The 21,248-nt window shown below is 39.8% G+C and overlaps 1 protein-coding gene across 19 annotated transcripts in view; it reads right to left on the bottom strand.

Moving 5' to 3' along the window:
* Window positions 1-21,248, bottom strand: part of CADPS2 (calcium dependent secretion activator 2) — a 506,535-nt gene that overhangs the window by 306,136 nt on the left and 179,151 nt on the right. For all 19 annotated transcript variants that reach the window (XM_036328812.1, XM_036328815.1, XM_036328814.1 and 16 more), the window contains exons 4-5: window positions 11,231-11,311; window positions 3,071-3,307 (exon numbers count right to left, since the gene is read on the bottom strand). In XM_036328812.1, the coding sequence (XP_036184705.1) occupies window positions 3,071-3,307; window positions 11,231-11,311 (318 nt within the window). The remainder of the gene's footprint in view (window positions 1-3,070; window positions 3,308-11,230; window positions 11,312-21,248) is intronic.

The raw sequence follows: 21,248 nt of genomic DNA, 5'->3' as shown, positions 1-21,248 counted from the left end.
ATCATTAATGAATTTAAATATCAAACTCGTAGAAAAAGTTATGCTGTCATTAAATACAAAAACCTATACAAGTGTGTGTGGGGGGGAGGGGTGTTGGCATTTTACATGTTAGTCAGTAGGAAACCTATGGAGGAATAAGAAGGAAATCCACTATGTACTTTCAAAGTAAACAACCTTAGGTTAAGAGGCTAAAAAGACTGAGAAGAAATCTAACACGCAGCAAAGCCAGTTCTAAGTCATGAAGTAATCCCAGACTGTGTCCTGTGTCAGAAGAAAACGTCTTATTCCTACTCTGAAACGAAATTTAATCTACCAACCAACAAAAATCATTAGCCTGGAAGTTAAGAAAGTGAGAGGCAGCTGTTTTTCCCAAGCGTAAGTTTATCTTAGAGATGCAGAAGTGGAGAAAAAAACAACAAAAAACAGAGATCTGATTTCTGATTTTTTTTTTTTTTTTGCCATAAAGTAAGCAAGCTGAGTGTAGGAATATTTCAAAAAAGAAATGTAAAACTGTGCCTCCTAAAACTCCAGGGTATGTGTTTTTTTTGTCACTCAGCAAACTGAAATAGCAGCACTGGAAACCAGAGAGAGGATGTAACAATGTAAGCAGGGAGGGAGCTTTAATGTAATGTTTGAGAGAGCTATAAATGTCAGCTTGCTATCACTAGAGTGTATGTGTGTTATATATAATCCATAGACATATATGTGAATTAGTCCATATACAGGGGTTGGCAAAGAAGAAATGTAATTGTGAGGACAGGCGGCTGTAATAGCCAGTCAGTATCAGGATCTGGTTTCCAGGGATTTGCGTGGAAGGGAAGAAACGGAAGTCTTGGAGGACACAGTGTTAAAGGCATAACATTTGTTTCGATTCTTTGTAATGTTGATGGCACCTCTAATGAAACTGGGTGTTCTGGAGCGTAAGAGTTCTCCGCTTCTCATCACCTATATGCACCCAACACTATACAGTACAGCTGCTTTAAGTAATTTGATTCTAGACAGGCGATCTCAAAGGGGAAGTAGATTTTTTTTAAAAAAAGGCTAACTGAAAGCCTGAGAGGAGTTCCCCAATATTAGAGAATGCAGTTATATGTTTAAATCCAGTGTGCTTTGGTATTTCATTTAACAATAAACCCACACTAGCCTAAGCTGACACAAAGATGACTGGCCTCAAAACGTTTTATATATATTGATTTCAGAGAGGAAGGGAGAGGGAGAGAAATATCAATGATGAGAGAGGATCACTGTCAGCTGCCTCCTGCATGCCCCAATTGGGGATTAAGCCCACAAGCCCTTGACCAGAATCAAACCTAGGACCCTTCATTCTGCAGGCCGACGTTCTACCCACTGAACCAAACCAGCTAGGGCAAAACGTTTATTATTTTTACTAGAGGCCTGATGCACAAAATTCACACAAGGGTAGGCCTTCCTTCCCCCGGATTCCCTCTGGCACTTGGAACCCGGGCTTCCCTCGCAGCCCTGGCTCGTCCGGAAGGTCGTCCAGAAAGACATCCAGTATAATTAGCATATTATGCTTTTACTAGTGTCCCAGTGCACAAAATCGTTCATGGGGGGTGGGGGTGGGTGGGGATGTTCCTCAGCCCAGCCTGTACCCTCTCCAATCTGGGACCCCTCGGGGGATGTCCCTCTCGCAATCCGGGTCCGCTGGCTCCTAACCGTTCACCTGCCTGCCTGCTTGATCGCCCCTAACCACTCTGCCTGTCAGCCTTCTTGCCCCCAACTGCCGGCCATGCCAGCCTGCTCGCCTCCAACTGCACCCTCCCGCCCCCCCTGCGGGCTTGCTTGCCCCCAACCGTTCCCCCCCCCCCGCCGACCTGCTTGCCCCCAACTGCCCCCCCCACCTGCCAGCCTGATCGCCCCTAACTGCCTCTGCCTTGGCCCCACCACCATGGCTTTGTCTAGAACAAACTACGGCCCGCGGCTGTTCTATCCCGCCCGCGGAGCCGAAAGAGCGGAGGGTTCTCTTGCTCTCCCCTCCGCTCCTTCACCAGCAGCAGTGTTAACATGTATTAGTTCACACAGACACTCCATCCATGCTTTTGTTCCGGCCCTCCGGTCCAGTTTAAGAACCCGTTGTGGCCCTCGAGTCAAAAAGTTTGCCCACCCCTGGTCTAGAAGGATGCCCGGAGGTCTCCCAGTCTAATTAGCATATTACTCTTTTATTAGTATAGATTATTATAGACTAAGAGGCTCTACTAAGGAGGAGGGTCCCTCAGCCCAGCCTGTGCCCTCTCACAGTCCAGGACCCCTCGGGGGATGTCCGGGACCCCTCGCTCGTTACTGCCTACCTGCTCGCTGCTCCTTAGCACTGCTACAGAGGCTGAAGAGGTTCCCGCCACCGCCAATGCGCTCGCCAGCCGTGAGCCCAGCTTCTGGCTGAGCAGCACTCCCCCTGTGGGAGCGCACTGACCACCAGGAGGAAGCTCCTGTGTTGAGTGTCTGCCCCTTGGTGGTCAGTGCACATCACAGCGACCGGTCGTTCTGCTGTAATGATCACTTAGGCTTTTATTACATAGACTAGAGGCCCCGTGCATGAAATTCATGGCCTGTGCCCTCTAGCAGTCTGGGAGGCCTTGGGGGATGTCTGACTGATGGGAGTAGGCCTAAGCTGGCAGTCGGACATCCTTAGCACTGTCGCGGAGGTGGGAGAGACTCCTGCCACCACCACTGCACTCGCCAGCCATGAGCCCAGCTTCTGGCTGAGTGGTGCTCCCCCTGTGGGACCACACTGACCACCAGGGGGCAGCGCCTGTGTTGAGTGTCTGCCCCCTGATGGTCAGTGCACGTCATAGTGACCGGTTGTTCAGTCCATTTGCATATTACCCCTTTATTATATAGGATTACTTAATCCCAATGGCGCTGCTTTATTTAAAGGACAGTTTACATCAATTTGCATTCACAACCCGAGGGCCTAGCAAGTGAAGAATAACTTAATTTCTTCAATATATACCATACTGTTTAAATGTGAAAGGTTACCACAAAGGTCAGCAAAAACTATCTGCAGCCTCATTTACGCTACCAGAGGCGAGCTTGAGAGAAGGCCACCTACCTCTAAGGTGAACGACAGCACCACATCAGACTTGGACAGCTGAATCTCGCTCTCATCTCCTATGTCCAAAAATGCAGAATTCTGGGAACGTTTTAATTTCTGTAGTTTAAACTCTGGACCACCTTTCGAAACTGGAAGACTTTCCAAATTGGCCATTAGCAAATTCACTGAGGATCGCAACTCTTCTATATACATAGTCTCCATTTCTTTTGTTATGAATTTGGGGAATTTTCTTTCCTTGAAAAAAATTTTTAAAATAACAATGTTACACAAGTCATATTTCTAACTGATCATAAAACACATTTGGCATATAGTGACTCTTAGAAATTGCAACACTAGACATAATGCATCTACTTTAGTCTCTAGGCTTTAAAAGCCTCAGGCTCTGGCAAATTTGATTATATCTGAAGGTACATGATATACCCTACTAAAGATCATTATGGTACAAAATGAATAACATTATATATATTTCCACGTTAACTTTATTTTTCATGAGGTATTTGCTTAAAGGATAAACAAACTCTGAAAATATACCTGTAAGAAGTTTTAGTGTACAGATGAATCTTAATTAGCCCCTGTTAGCTTTGAAATTCTCGGGATATCTGGCCTGAGAACAATGTTCACTGTGCACTGCTTTGACTTTTAGGAAACAAATTTTTTAACAATATCTTTCCTTCTTAACACACATGTGCATTGTTTGGAGGTTATGCTTTTTATAAATAAGCATTCAAAGGCAAAAAAGAAAAGCCAAGGTCAGAATATTAAATAGCAATACAGTCATATTTCTAAAATTGCTTAATTTTCAATGTGTCAAGATCCCTTATGTCCATAAATTCAGATTTTTAGTAAAGCCTTAGGAAATATTAAGTTTAAAGCAAAGAAACAATTTATGATAAAAGCTCAAGGTAAAAAAGTAACAATACCAAAGTTAAAGATTCTATGTTTTCTGAATTACATGAGCATTGCCATTCAATCCTGCTACCTCTGCAATCAGATTTGTTTCTTCCACTCAACTAAAAGCACATTCCAAATGTTGATATTTACGTAAGATATTGAGAGAGATTGCCAAACTGTTCTTAGAGAAGATTATATACATTTATACTCCCACACACAGCAAATGAGGTTTCCTCGCACTCTTAGCTCTGTCTTTAATCTTTGACAACCTGACACTTAGCTCTTCTCTTAAAGGTAGAGGGTAGAGCTTTAGAATGTCAAGTGCAGTGTAACATAGCCGCCACTGTACACAACCGGCTGGGGTGAGAGCAAAGCAGACATCTTTCAGATGATCGCCTAAATTTCCAGAAAGCCGATGCCTTCCCTGTTGTTTCCTGTGGCATCATTCAAAACATAAGCTAAGATCTGCACCTCTGTGTGACTGGACCACACCCAGCGCGCTCAGCAACCGGCAGCAGGCTCGGCCTCACCGGCACCAGCTCGTTCTCACGACGGGAAGAACATCTGGTGTCACTTTTCAACTCAGTCCCAGACTCTCAGGCCACCTGTTCTGCTTTTCCCCCACGTAAATTTCACATGTTTCTCTTACAGTAATTTACACATAATCAATATTAAACTGCATATTTATTACCGCAGAATGATTAAAATTCTACATGCATAATTAACCTCCCCAAGGAAGATTAAGTATCCTTTCAACATTCCTCTACAGTTTTTTTTAAATATATTTTATTGATTTTTTTACAGAGAGGAAGGGAGAGGGATAGAGAGCCAGAAACATCGATGAGAGAGAAACACGGATCAGCTGCCTCCTGCACACCCCCCACTGGGCATGTGCCCGCAACCAAGGTACATGCCCTTGACTGGAATCGAACCTGGGATCCTTTAGTCCGCGGTCCGATGCTCCATCCACTGAGCCAAACCGGTTAAGCTCCTCTATAGTTTTAAGCAACATTCCAAAATAGCAAGTTTGCCTCCACAGTAAAAAAAATATATATATATAAGTACACAGTTACAGAATACCTTGATTACCTTTGGGAAAAAAAATAATGCTTTGGGATAGTTTTTCTGTACACATACCAGAAAAAACAAAAGTAAGCCATAATAACTGAATTTTACATTTGCGGACCAATTTTATTAGCTGTCATAAAAAGCATCCAAAACTCAAAAATAGGGCAAAAAGCTGAGGGGACAGTTCCTTTCAATGTCATGTGCGGGAAACGGCCATCCAAGGATCATCTGAGGAAATGTGCTTATTTCAACTTTCTGTTTACTACTGATTAAAGCTCCCAGACAGTGAAGTTACATGTTACCTAATAGACATTTCTCTGAAACACATGCAAATAATCTGTGTCTGGTGAGCAGAATAATCCAATGGTTATAATGTAAATCCTAGTTGGAAATTAATCCCTTTTATATCTCTATTAATCTTATTTTACCTTTGCCCCAAACACCCAGTTTTCAAACACCCTCCAGTTTAGACTAGTTTTTTTTTAATTTCTTTTTATTGATTAAGGTGTTACATATGTGTCCTTATCCCCCCATTACGAACTAGTTTTAACATCTAACTAGTTTGCTTATTAATTATGCATCGAATGAAATCTTCATTGTATGTTCATTTTATATTTGTATAAGAGTCATAATTGTGCCTTTTAAAAATTATACTTTAGCAAAGCAAAAGGCAAAATATATCACAAGTTTGAAAGTTTGTATGTTCCGTTTTTATTTTTCAAATTTTTGGGGTTTTATTTTATGGCAAATAGCATTGGCACATGAAAAAAAATCTATTCTTTTTTTTATTTTTTATTGACACTATTACAGATGTCCTCCGTTCCCTTCCCCAAGCACTTGCCCACCTCCACCCAGCCCCCACCAATGTGTCCCCTGGTCTTCACTACATCGTTGTCTGTGTTCATATATATTTCCCCCCCTCTCTTTGGATACTCTCTATTCTTATTTACCTTTAATTAAAAACACTTCATTCACTATCATGTTTCAATGAGAAGACTGTTAGGAATCACCAAACTTAAATATTTTGTCAGCATTTTCAAACTTTTAAGAAAATAGACTATACTAGAATATTTTTCTCTTTGAAAAAAAAGTGACAACTCTGTTTAAATGCTTTTAGGTTTACTGGTAGTACTCCATAAACCTTATTTAACTTGCTTGTGTTACCTATTTCTTGGAAACAGACCAATTATACGTCAGACAAGTATACATGTTAAATGCGATCTTTTAAATTAAAACAGCATCAGAAATAGGGTTATTCTCTGGTTTAATACTGAATCACCAAGTGTCTGCTATGTGTTCTATTCTAGGCCCTTAGGATGTAACCACAAAGATACTAATTTAAAAAAATCCGCCAAAACCGGTTTGGCTCAGTGGATAGAGCATCGACCTGCGGACTGCAGGGTCCCGGGTTCGATTCCGGTCAAGGGCATGTACCTGGGTTGCAGGCACATCCCCAGTAGGAGATGTGCAAGAGGCAGCTGATCGATGTTTCTCTCTCATCGATGTTTCTAGCTCTCTATCTCTCTCCCTTCCTCTCTGTAAAAAATCAATAAAATATATTTTAAAAAAATCCTCTGTACTATGGAGCCTAAATTTTACTGTGAGGAGACATACATCATAAATAAGGAGATCATTTCAAAAGGTAGAAAGTGATCGATGGGAGAAAAAGCCCAGATGGCGACATGGAGTGTAAAGGTGTTGTAAATAGGGTGGCCAGGGAAAGACTCAATGAGGAGATGACCTTTAAGCATAAAAGTAGATGAAGGAGTAAGATAATTAATTTTATATGTCAACTCAGCTACACTATGGTGCCGCTGTTTGGTCAAACACTAGTCTAGATGATGCTGTGATGATAATTTTTAGATATGATTAGCATTTACAATAAGTAGACTTTGAGTAAACCTGATTGCCCTCCCATATCTGAGCAGGCCTCATCCAATCAGTAGAACACCTTAAGAGCAAAGCAGCAATTCTGCCTCAATACTGTAGTATCAAAACTTACCTGAGTTTCTTGCCTGTTGGCCTGCCCTGCAGATTTTGAATTCAAGACTACGATATCAGCTCTTCCTTGAATTTCAAGCCTACTACATTGCCCTATAGGTTTTGGACTTGCCAGCCCTACAACCATATGATCCAATTCCTGTACATCAAATCAATCAGTTAATATTTCTCTCAACATATATATTTATACAGATATATAGACACACATATCCCTATGCATATATGTATATATAATGTGCGTGTATATATATATGTATGTACATATATATAGCTGTACATGAAATTATATTATGTCTATACGTATATCTATTATGCATATATATCTATGTCCAGAGATAATCAATAGGAGATCATATATCTATATTGGTTCTGTTTCTCTGGAGATCTCTGTTTAATTCTGGGAGAAAACCACTGCAGGAAGGGAAAGTAACCAGACCAAAGACCCTATGGCAGGAAGACCAAGAAGGCTGACACAGCTGGGGTGGACTGAGCAAAAGTGAGAGCTTGAAGGATGACAAGGTCAGAGAAGGAATTCGCAGGCCACTGTAGGAACTTATTATTTTATTCTTGGTGACATGGGGAGAGGTCTTTGTGCAGAGAATCACGGGCTGTCTGGTTGAAGTAGAAACTAGGAGCCTAGCCAAAGGACAGAATGGTGGTTCAGGTGAGACACAATGGTAACTGGACCAGAGTGACAGGTGGAAAACAGTGACAACTGTTCAGTCCCAGAAATATTTTGAACACAGATGCAAACAGAATTCCTAATAAATTTGGCATGAGGTATGAGAAAAAGAAAGGAGTCAAAGATGATCCCAAGTTTTTGGACTGAGTAACTGGAAATATAGCACTTCCAATGACTCGCCTACTCTGACCTCTTGCCTGAAAATTGTAACCACCCTTCCTCTCTGTTGTATTTTCCAAATTATCAAATGATCACTCTCACAATTCAGTTATATAGCACCGGGGTTCTCCCAAATAAAATTTAAGCTCCACCGTGGCATGGCAGAAATATTTTTGTCTGGTTTTATCCCAGGACAACTACATTTGTCTAAATCAGCGGTTCTCAACCTGTGGGTCGTGACCCCTGATGGTCACAGGGTCGCCTAAGATCATCGGAAAACACATATATAATTACATATTGTTTTTGTGATTAATCACTATGCTTTAATTGTGTTCAATTTGTAACAATGAAATTGGGGGTCACCACAACATAAGGAACTGTATTAAAGGGTCGCGGCATTAGGAAGGTTGATGCATCCCAAGCACTTAAAACAGAGCCTGGCTATTTTAATAGGTATTCACAAATATTTTGGCTCCAAAATTCAGGCTCCAAAAGGTTAAAGAACATGTCTAATGTTATATATCTAGGAACTAATGACAGATTTGACCACAGGTTTTTCTGGTCCTGTCCACATTTCTTCTCCTACTTCCTAATTATACCTTGGCTGAAATATTAAAATCAATATTTCTATCTCTTGAAACAGAAATTTCTGCCCTGTGGTTCTATTATATCGTGTTGTTGAGCAGTGTGGTAGAAGATGTGACTGATTGTGAACTACTAACTATTAATACACACTTCTGGATTTATCAGACTGATCTCAGGGAGAGGGGCCAGGCTCTGGAGTCAAAAGACAAGGGTTCGAGGCCTGCCTCCACCACTTGTTATAGAATCTGGGTGAACTCAATCATCTTGCCTAAGCCTTGATCTCCTTGTCTATAAAATAAATTCATTATATCATCCATCTAACTTTGTGGGTGAATAGAATTAGTGTAGAGATATAATCCAACAAGGTCAGCAAGTTGTAATTAGCCTTATAAATATTTTATAAAGATGGCTTAAATTTGGTGACACTGAAGGAGAAAACAATTAAACATGCTCTATGTCAATAGTCTATTCAACAGAAAGTATCTTATTTTTTTTAAAAAATCCTTCCATATTTCTTTTAATTAAATATTTTTATGTTTTTATTGATTTAGAGGGAGAGAGAGATAGAAACATCAGTAATGAGAGAGAACCATCACTCAGCTGCCTCCTATAAGCCTTCTACTGGGGATTGAGCCCGCAACCCAGGCTTATGCCCTGACCAAGAATTGAACAATGATCTCCTGGTTCATGGGTCGACACTCAACCATTGAGCTACACTGACTGGGCTAAAAGGCATCTTATTTTCGTGTTTTGGTGTTTTTTTTTCCCCATCTGATCCCATTGGCTTCACTTCTTTCTCCACATTTCCTACTTAATCACATTGCTGATAAAACCATAAGGGTCCCCTCAAATAAAAGTCTCAGAGTGTGTATCACAGGCCCTCCTCCTCTGACTCAGTCCAGAGGTTATTAACACACATTCCCCTCTGCAAACAGAAACAAGAGAGCCTATCAAAGGCCTCCCTTCTGTTCTATAAACCCTCTAGAAAATTATCTAAACTTTATCCTAATGTGTCAGCTATTCAGCAAGGCCATTGGAGAAACAAGTCCAATTTACGACAATGTGCACAGTCTCGGGTACAACCTACATACAAGCGGCAACTTACACATGCTGAGCCCAGGAGCAGAGTCCTGCCCCAAGGCGTCTGGCACATTCCTCTGAATTCTCTCTCAGCCTCAGGTTTTTAAGAAAAGCGAATGCCCTTCCAACCAGCTGTCAATTTAGGTAAGGGTTTCAAGGAAAGTGTTTTTCTCTCTAAAGCTTCCAAAAGCCTGAAGCTTATTGATTTCTGTCCTATGATCCCATATTCCAATTTCTAGATTTATGTGCTGCCTCTCTGGAAATCCAGGGAATGGCAACATAGCAAACTGTGCTGCCAAACACTGCTCTTTTTGTGAATGTAATGTTTTAGCCCCAATTCATATCATCTTATGACCTCTCTCCTCTAGAGTTTACTCCTTATACAAGGGTGGGCAAAAGTAGGTTACAGTTGGTTGTATGGAAAAAGACATGCAGGTCATGATTATTACAATAGTGAATAAATACACTCTGCTTCATCTACTCACAGCTGCAAGCCTAATTTTTCCTGCCCTTTATATCTCTGACTTGGTTCTTACAACATATTGTCATCTCTATTACCCATTTTCTTTTAAATTTTTTTCTATTTTTCTAATTACCTCCAATTTCTCAGCTATTCTCTGCTTTGTTAATAGACATTTAGATAAACACAACAGTAGTATTCTTAAGACTTATAGATTCATAAATACATATTTTATTTGCAAAAGTAAAAATGTAATTATTAAATCATTTTGACGTGTCTTCTCAAATGTTAAAAACTTCAACATCTTGATTTGGGAGATGGTTATACAGGGTGTATATACACACGTCGAGCTGTAAACTAAAGATTTGTGCACTTTGCTGTGTACATGTTACACATATTTTCTTAATGAAGAAAAAATCCCTGAATAGAGAGGATTCTTCAGAGACAGAGAGGAGGAGAATCTGTCAATCAAACATTCAATGTTTTTGCTTAGCAGAAGGGAAAGGGGGGGGGGGCGCGGGGACTTATTCTCAGAATAATCAACAGCATTATAACCACAAGTCTATTGGGAGGGACTAAAATTTTTGCGCCACTGAAGTAAATTAATGTAGCCATTTACTAAAGAATAATTTAGACAATGAAATTCCAATCTCTCTAACACATCTCTAACATTGAAAAAGAAACTCATGGCTTTTGTTCAAAATCTTTTTCTGTTCATAGAAACAGTGATTGCACAAGTAAAATAACTACAATATTATACTGAACACACTCTGCCAGACTCTGTACTAGAAACTTCAAATGATATTTTTCACCCACTCAATCATTCAATCAAATATTGGTTGACAACTACTGTGTGCCAAACACTGTGCTGGACACTTTGAGATATATAATTTCACAGAAGGGAGATTTTTCTCCCTGATTATGTTATGCTCAGTGCAATATTAAAATTCATGTAAATCTTGCAGTTTGAGAAATTCAGGCATTGTTTTAAGAATAATTTGCAAAAGTTATCATTGAATTTAAACATTTCACATATACATTGGATATGTAAAATAGAGAATATGTTCCATTTAGATCATATACATTCAGATATTTTGGCTTAAGAAGTATGTGTGTCAAGGAAAAAAAGCGATAAAATTACGCTGGCTTTATCTATACAAAACTCTTTCAGCTCACAGAAATCTAGGTAAAGAAAGAAGTATTGTACAGTATGTCCAAGTTAATAATTTACCTTTGCCATCTTCTCTGCCAATTGCAACCGGCCATCAAGTTCCCTCCTGATCTGGGCTGCTTGTTCATCTGCATTATCCAACTTAAAAAAAACACACACAGAAATTATACATATGTGATTGCTTAATTACAGTGACCTGCAGATTACAGTAAAAACGAAATGACTCGAAATCTTTTAAAATAAATTTTCTCAGCTACCTATTCAAAGAGAACAGTGAAGACTATTTAATTAGGTTAGCGGTCCAATTAAATTTCTTGGGCGCTTCTCACTGTGTTTTGGTTCACAATAAAAGTTAATAAATCTCTAAGGTTAATAGCTCAGTTTACCAAAAAAACTAATAATAACAATTCTTCACCTAAACTGTACACAACTCTAAACCAAGAAGTCCTCATTTCCTTCAGGTTATTTTAAATTGTCATGAAGCTCATTCAGCTCACTTCTCTGTCTTCATGAAGGTCAGTCCTAAATGGCTCCAGATAGATACATCTCATGTTTTGTTCTTTGAAATTCCCAGAATGCATTTCTGGACTGTGAGATACTGAGTCATATTTCATTTCTTTGTTCTTTTAAAAAACAGTCCCTTCATTTTTATAGCAAGTCTGTATTAGTGCCAAACTATAGAAGTACTATTTGATTGAAATAATTTTCTACCATTCAAGTCTTTATATATGCCTCATTCCAGTACCAACAAACTCACACTGCCAAAACAGCCTCCCATTCTTTCACAGACTGGCACCACAATAGAATTTCAGTCTTGTTCTAAATTGGACTGAAAGCAAGAAAAGAATGCTATCATCGTTTTTAAGATATCTGCCACTTACGTGAAAAATTACTCTCACTTCTCCACTGAAATAATCTTCAACTTTTTCTATAACTTCAACTCTCCTCATGATTCCTTTTCCCCCAATTACTCATTCAATCCTCCTTTATTAATCCACTATAAAACCTGTTAAACTGACCTGAGTCATGCCCAATATGGGAAGCACTGGGGGCTAGAGATGTGAACCAGGTAGATGTTTCTCTGAACTCATTCCTTCCCTTCTCCCATGCCTATCATTAAGAGGCCTGCACACACAATACAACCATGTCTTAGTAAAGATCCATCTAAAGATTGAATTAGTACTGAGTACATTAAACACCCAGGAGAATGCAGATTTGCCGAAGCCAATTCCAGCATGACAGTAGGGCTGAATCTGGGAATGGCTGATGGCATTTCCCCAAACCTGAATAGGATACATTAAATTGATTGTTTTCTGCCAGACAGGTCAGGGCATCTTAATCTACATGTTATTGCCTCCTACTGGCCAAACACCTGAACAGCCTTAAGCTAATTCCCCCATTCTGACAATGGACTCTGTGCAGAAACCTGACCCTTTGAAGTGTATATCTCTGCCTTGCCTCAGGACAAATTCTGTTAATAAAAAGCATGGGGTCCTCACCCTAACCGGTTTGGCTCAGTGGATAGAGCATCAGCCTGCGGACTGAAGGGTCCCGGGTTTGATTCCAGTCAAGGGCATGTACCTTGGTTGCGGCCACATCCCCAGTGGAGAGTGTGCAGTAGGCAGCTAGCTGATTGATGTTTCTCTCTCACCGATGTTTCTAACTCTCTATCTCTCTCCCTTCCTCTCTGTAAAAAATCAATAAAATATATTTTTTAAAAAAGCATGGGGTCCTGAGATGAGGAGATCTTAGTTTCCTTTAACTAGGCTCCTCTGACCCCCAAATGCCTTTCAAAATTATGCTTCGTCTCTGGACTCCTATTTAATCTACGCACAGCCTTCCCCAGATTTCCTGAACCCTTCTTAATGCTGGAACAAGAACCCTGGCAAGATTAATTTGTCCATTTGCTAAAGAATTAAAAAATGACAATGTTACCTTTTGAAACTCGCCTTAACAAGAAAGAGATAAGAAGGAGCAAGCCAGGTCAACAGGATAGTGGTGTTTTACATGGAAAGCAAAGAAAAGGGAAGATGTTCCAGTAAGAGTCACCAAATCTGGAGTTGAGACTCACTAGACAATGGTTTGGGAAATGAAATACTTCGGGATTGGGGAAGGGGGACTTGGGAGATGGGTCTGGAAAGAGAGGAAGAGCTACTTCATGAGCTCATCTTCACGGCCAGGGAGTATGGAGTTGGTTCCTACATCAATGAGAAGTCATTATAAGGTTTTACCTCTTTTGTAGAAAGATATCATAAAAAAGAAAAGGAAAGGAATTGCATGGAGCTAAAAATTGGGTCAGCTGTCATACAACTTTTCAGCAGTGAAACACCGAGAGGGGGGATCAGATCACCAAGCAAAGAAATAATAAAGTGATGCTTACATTCCACCCCCCAAAAAAGGTTTTGAGCAGGTGAAGGACATGATCAGGTCTGAACTTTGGAAAGGAGAGATCACTCTGTCTCCAGCACAAACAGGAAGTATATTTGTTTATTTAAAAGAAGATCTGGGGTTACCTTTCTAAAAAAATATGTTCCCAAGTTGATTTTAAATATCAAATCCATTTTAAAACAAGGTTAAAAATAGGCAAGATTTTCGTAAACTAAATCCTTATTGCAAAGGAGTTTCTCTGTCATCTCAAAAACAAACAAACTTATAAATTAAACTTTATCATAAGTCTGTATATATATGAAAAACATAGTATATATAAGATTCAATATTATCCATGGTCTCAAGCTATCCACTGGGGGGTAAGGGGACTACTGTAATGTTGAGCCATGTAAATAGCATGCCTACATACCCAGTTGTTCAAACCTTGGTGTCATCATTGAACTCTTTCCCTCACAGCCCACATCCAACCCAATCTAGTCATGTAGAGTAAAACCTAGAGTCACATAGTTGAGGCAGACCAGAATTTAGGTACTGTGAGTCCTTGACCAAGATTCTTTCTACTTTAGTATGGTGAAGCGTTTCCCTAGCTACTTTAAGCACATCTCATTTTTGCAAGTACAGTTGTACATACTGTCATGGTGAAAATATTGTTTTCCTTTTTAACCCTCCAGAGAACTTGGTTTTGCATACCACTCCCCCCCCCCAACCCCCAAAAATGAGAGAAGGAAGAAGAGAAGCCTGAATGGATGGTTTGTAGATGTGAGGCATTAGACTTTAAAATGGTGGTGACACACCTGTCTCTAGTGCCAGATTTGGGCTGAGATAAAGAAAATGGGGATATGGAGTTTGTGGTAGGAGCCAGGGTCAAGTCCTCACTCCACAAAGACTTCACCTTAACTCCACTTTCTTTTACTTTAAATTTCTGATTTCAACAGTTTATGTGATGATAGATTACCTACTTCACAGATGGCCTTTCTTGGCACAGGATAGCTTCCAAGTCTTTGAAAGAGGGTCATTCAACCCTGACAATAACAGATGCCCAAATGTATCTTTATTCTCTGCAATGCCTCTAGTATCTATTACATGGAGCCTTCTACAACTTATAAAAATATTTCACTGGTTTGACAAATATTTAGTACGGAAGACAGAGCTGTATTTTCCTCCTGTTCATTACACAAGGATTACTGTTTCCACACTCAGACTTCTCTAGGCTAGGGAGTTTGAAATCTGGACCTTTGGGAGTCTATGAACCTATTCAAGTTGTTGTGAAAATCTGGTAGAGCTATGTGTTTCTTTCCCCTTGGGGAACTGTTTAAATTTCATAGCTTACCAAAGATTCTCAAAGGGGTGGTTAACTCAAAAGAGTCAGAAAGTCATGTTCTAGGAGAAACTTCTGTATAGAAGCTTCTGTTTGTTCTAAAAGAGTCTGCAATGGCTTTCAAACATAAGATATGGAAAACGGCCACCTCAGACCTACACATCATCAACACTACCCTTACAGAGATTTGTTAAATTCTTTGGAAAGGGGCAATAAGACCTAGGCTCTTAACAATGTTGACTTGAATGGCCCATGACTACTTTATTAACTTTGCTTTTTTCTCCACTGTACAGCAAGCAGTATTACGAAGTCTTCAGCAGCTACAAAAAGTGTGTCCTTCCAGAAGCTCACACTTTATACAGAAAACAGTAAAAACTGTACGTAAAACAATATAATTGATACAAGAAAGTTACTGGTCAAGTATTGTGGGAATTCAGTGATGGAAGAGATGTTTTTCCTGGCTAACAATAACAGGATGAATTTGTGAACACTGAAGTATTAAAAATGGAGTTTGAGGGGTAGAGAAAACGTTGACCTGATGCAGCAGTCTAGTAAGCTTGACATACAAATCTCAAACCCTGGGCTCTCCATGCCCCACGCCTCTCATGTTCCATGGAAACAGCTCTAAGAGAGGTCTCAGAGATGTCCAGCAAACCTCTCTTGGCAGAAGTCCTGGGAAGGACCAAAAGCATGTGTTGGTGGTCAACTATCTGACAGTTAAGAACATTTTAAACACACCACAAAAATAGCTTTACTGAGTTTAGCCCAACTGCTCCATTTTATAACTTGTGATATCATTCTTGCAGTGCTTAAAAAATATAAATATCAAATACTTGGATAAATTAAATCTCATATTTTAAACAAAAAAGATCTTTTAAGAAGTGCTTTTCACACCCTGTTGAGCATCATTACCCTCTCTGATTAATCTATTTTCTAGAATCAGGATAATTGTTTTTATATTAATATTGTCAATCACTAGACAGAGGGACTATTGGCTGTGTTTTTCCATACTGATGCCTTTGTAACGCTGTGTCAATGTGCCCTTCTTCCACCCATGAACAAAATCAATTCGATTTTTCTCTGTGACCCCACTCTAATTATGGTGTAACTGTTCAGACATATTATATTGTGTTATTAGTGTAATATTCATTTTTATGCTTTATTATTAAAAATACAAAGTAGACTAGGATTTGCACTGTCATGGAAATTTAGTGTTTTCTCTAAGATAAATTCATATGCTGGTCCACTGTATTTAAATTAGCTGTAAGTCTGGAGAGTTACAAATAATCCATCATGAACAATAACCAACACAAACCTAATAGTGATTCCAAAAGAACACTCTACCCAACATTTTACCATATAATTTTCTAGTTGCCCTGTGTTTGATTTATTTTGACAGTGCCATATGTATGGGTTTTTCAACATAACCTTAAAACACTGACCAAAGCTTTAAGTATTAGCAAATTATTTTATCAATACACCTGTTAATTCTCCACTATCACTTGAATCACAAATTATATATATCATAAAGATAGAGCAAAACTCTACCCTACTGACTCTGATTATTACTGTTGTTTCCTGTGCTAGCCCCTTCACTCTCTCAGCCCACAAGCACACACGTTGGTCTTAGCTTGTTCTAGATGTCAGAGTGTCTGCAGTCATTTCTCAATACAATGTCATAAGGGCCTCTCTCCTGAGTTCCATCCCTCCACCTCCAATTGAAGGCAAAGAATTTCCTTCAGGCACCCCACACTAACCTCAAAGTAAAACTGAACTTATCTCCTTTACTATCCACTCTTCAACCTGACTCCATTTCTACATGATTCTGACTACCCATAATCAGGCTATAATCTCAGAGGGAGGGAGGAAGGAAGGGAAGGGAGGAGAAAAAAAGAACAGGGAGTAAATGATGAGAACAAATAAATATGAATGAGAGAGATGATACCCAAACACCCTAAGCCTAGTATTCAGGTCCTCCCATGTTTTTTTACCAATCTAACTTTCTAACTTCTTAGATAATTCCATAATTTATACAAATTAGCTGTTTCATTATTTACCAAACATGTTACACTTTCTGATCATATATCCATCTATATCTATATCTATATCTATATCTACATAATTTCATCATTTTTTTATTTTTCAGTTACAGTTGACATACAATATTATATTAGTTTCAGGTGTACACCTCAGTGATTGGACATTATAAAACTTAAGTAATCATCCCAAAAAATATCATACACATCTGATACCATACATAGTTATTAGAATATTGACTATATTTCCTTTGCTATTCTGTAGCTATTCTGTAACAACCAATTTGTATTTCTTAATCCCTTTACCTTTTCCACCCATACCCCCAAAACCCCTCCCATCCAGCAACTGTCAAGATTATCTCTGTATCTATTAGTCTGTTTCTGTTCTGCTGGTTCACTTATTTTGATTTTTTAGATTCAATTGTTAGTAGATATGTATTTGCTAGTATTACCATTTGATTGTTTATATTTTTTATTTTTCCCTCTTCTTATCATTAAAGAAGACCCTTTACCATTATATTTAATACTGGTTTGGTGGTGATGAACTCCTTTAGCTTTTTCTTGTCTGGGGAGCTCTTTATCTGACCCTTAATTCTAAATGATAACTTTGCTGGGTAGAGTAATCTTGGTTGTAGGTCCTTGCTTTTTATCACTTTGAATATGAATATGTCTTGCAATCCCTTTTGGCCTGCGAAGTTTATGTTGAATATGTTTTCAAATTCTTGCTCATTCTCTTCTCTTTCTGGCACCCTCATGATGTGAATGTTGGTAGGCTTGAAGTTGTCCCAGAGGATCCTTACACTGTCTTCTTCATATTTTTTGTTTGTTTTTTGTCTTTTTGCTGTTCGAATTTGGGTGTTTTTTCCTTCCTGATATCCCAAATAGCTGATTTGACTCTGAGCATCCTCTATTCTACCACTGATTCCCTATAAATTATTCTTTATTTCAGCTAGTGTATCCTTCATTTCTAACTGGTCATTTTTTATGTTGTTGATCACTAACTTCCATGAGTATCCTTAAAACCATTGTTTTGAACTTCGTATCTGGTAGTTTTCTTACTTCTATTTCATTTAATTCTTTTTCTGGAAATTTCTCCCTATCTTTCATTTGCAATATGTTTCTTTTTCTCCACATTCTGCCATCTTTTCTGTTTTTCTTTCTGTGGATTAGGTAGAGCTACTATGTCTCCAAGACTTGGTAGAGTGGCCTTGTGTAGTAGGTGTCCTATAGGGCCCAGTGTTTCAGCCTCCCCAAACACCTGAGCTAAGCACTCCAGGCACTGCCCTGTCTGGGCTTTGTGCACTATCCTGTTATAGTTGAGCCTTGATTAATGATTGCATCACTGGGAGGGATTGACCTCCAGGCCAATTGGCTGCGAGGAGCAGCTGCAACTACAGTGGAAGAGCTGCTGTGCAGGAGTCAACCTTATGGAGCAGCACTTGCTTCAGTGGAGCTTTGATGCTCACCGAGTCTGCCCCTTGAGGGTATCACTCATGGAGGTGGTAGGAGTGTAATCTGGTGTGAGCCAAAGCTGACCACAAGGTGCACTGGTTTTGTGGCCTCCAGGAAGTGCAAAGTCAGCCATGCCTGTGCACTGCCTGGGGCCTCCCAGCACAAACTACAGAGCAATCTGCAGATGGCTGCTACTTGCATTGGACGTGGAGGTGCCCAGGAAAGGCCAAGCTGTGAACCAAGGATGGCTGCTGCTGGTGCTGGGCTTGGGCCCACTTATCAGGCAGTACGGGGCACCCTATGGCCAGCTGCTACTTGTTTGAGAGATTTTAGGAAAGTCTGAAGCATGAGGCAAGAGAGGTCAGCTATATGGAAAAGCCATTGGAAATGGTTTGGACTTGCTGGTTAGGTGGGGTGGGGTCTCAGGGAATCACCAGGGCAGGACAAACAGTATGGGCCAGGTTGATGGAAACACAGGTATGGCGCCTGCCTGTCAGCTCTGTGGTGGGGAAGGCTCAGCAAAGAAGCAATGGCTTCTGCTAGCACTTCTGTCTTGGAAAAAGCTGTCTTCCCCAGCTCTTGCCCTGATGCCAGACAATTTAGTTCCTCCCTGTATGTCCCTGGTTCATTTCAAGCTGCTGCCCCAATACTGTAGCTCAGAGGGAGCGAGTCTGAGTAAGTCTATGCATGAACCCTTTGAGAATTGCCTGGGACCCCAGAAATCTCAGCATCACTCATCCACAATCCCTACTGGTTTTTACAATCTGGAGATATGGAGACTTCTCTGCACTGGAATCCTGGGCTGAAGGGTCTGGTATGGGGCTGGGACCCCTTGCTCCTCCTGGAGGGACCTTAGCAGCCAAGATATCCCTGATAAAAAACTGCCACATGTGGGTGTGGGACCAGCCTATTTTGTGCCTCTGCCCCTCCTACTAGTCTCAATGTGGCTTCTTTTTTAATTCCCTAGTTGCAGGACTTCCATTCAGCCAGAGTTCACACAGTTCTGAAGGATAGTTGTTCTGTAGTTCAGTTGTATTTTTTTATGTAGTGTAGGGTGGAGGCAAGTACCACGTTTAACTACACCACCATCTTGACCAGAAGCCTCCCAATCATATATTTTGCTTGTGTTTCTCCTGCCTGGGACTCTCTTCTTACATACCTTCATTGCCCAGATCAATCTCCAAATCTTCTGAGAAGACTAATTAACCAATCATGTAGTAACAAAGCAGGTACTATCTGATAACATATCTTTCATAGTTGTTTTATTGTTGAACTCTGATACTTAGGACTGTACCTCAAACTGCAATGCATGCCCTCTATTAGTACACCCTACTCTAATAAAATCCATCTCCAATGGTGGGACTCTTATAACTAGACTCAATTTTAATACAAATCCTAAGAATAATTCCTGTATTTAAAAGGTCCTTAGATCCTAAGGACTTCCATGCTGACCCATCTTCCATAAGGCAATCTCCTTTAAAAACAAAAACAAAAAACCCTTCCTCCCTTTTTCTTGATCACTGAGAATTAGCCAAAAATCACCAGGTAACTAAAACTTGTTTTGTTAATTTCATACAATGAAAAGAACATAAGGAAATGAAGTCATTCCTCTATTCAGAAGAGCACATTGCCTATATGATGTTATGTATGAACCAGGTAGCATTCTGTCTGCTGGAGGAAAAGTTTTCAGAGAACTCCTTTACCGTATATCTACCTTCTAAATTATGTAATAGAAACCTAACTCAGAAATAGCAGTTTTGCCATGGATTCTCATTGAGTCTTAAAAATGCATTTCCCAAACCACACTTTCTTTTGAATACTTAAAAGCAGGGAAAAGATAAATGAGTTAATTAGATATAAAATTACCCTATGTGAACTGAACTAAACTATATTAAATAATAGATCAAATGTTCAAAAGCGAGAATATATAAAATTTAACCTCAAACATAAAAACCCTGGAACTTCAACAGCCTGGAGAATATGCATGCATATTCTCTAAAATAGTAGATCTAATTTGGCAAATTTTTACACGTCATGAAATTTTCTTTAGTTATTTTCATTTGGTATTAACAGTTTATCTTCTGGACAAAAGGAATGAGCTCATATCTTCAAGCAATTATTTACTAACTATACTCACCCCAATAAAGTAACTGAATATGCAGTCACATTACTAATGAAATAATGCTGAAATTGAGAACTTAGCACTAAATAAAACAACACATGCACTATCAGTGCTATTAGAGAACAGTAACCCCATAAAGTTCTCATGGTAAGGATTCAAGAAAAGTCCCCATGTGGATCAGGCAGAAAGAGGGGAAGAACAGCCATTATTAACCCCCTGGATTCTTTTCCCTAAGGAAGGGGGACAGGCTTTGCCAGAAGGAGCACTGACAAGTTGTTCCAGCTGAAGGAAGAGAAGGCTGCCTCTGTAGTCCTTTGCAGCCTTTCTTCAGCTTCCATTAGAAAAAACGAACAAACAAAATCCAGAGTGAACAGGAGGAAAGACCTCAAGAAAATAGACTGGGGATGCTGCAACCAGGAAAGGGAATACAGTACATGGGTGAAAAGGGAAGCAATATTCGTAGACAAGGGACAGAAACCCCTGTGAAAGTTACAACCCAAGATGCAGGCCCACTAAAAGAGTGAGGCTTCCTCGCTATTCCCCAACTCCCTGCCACAACACCAACACAGCTCTAGGACAGTAACAGTCAATCACAGTTACAAGATGCAAGACACTGACCCTCTCTGAGGAGGAATACTTAAGGAAACCCAAAGTCAAGAGGAAGACAAAGACAAGGATACGAGAACTTGAAACTTCTTGTACCTATGGCTACAACAAACATTAAGCACTGCCCAACTCCCAGTCAGATCAACAAATATCCTC

The sequence above is a fragment of the Myotis myotis genome, unplaced genomic scaffold, assembly GCF_014108235.1.
Source record: "Myotis myotis isolate mMyoMyo1 unplaced genomic scaffold, mMyoMyo1.p scaffold_m19_p_11, whole genome shotgun sequence".
NCBI lineage: Eukaryota > Metazoa > Chordata > Mammalia > Chiroptera > Vespertilionidae > Myotis > Myotis myotis.
Note: the sequence above shows the minus strand (reverse complement) of the source record. Positions and strands in the feature narration are given on the sequence as shown.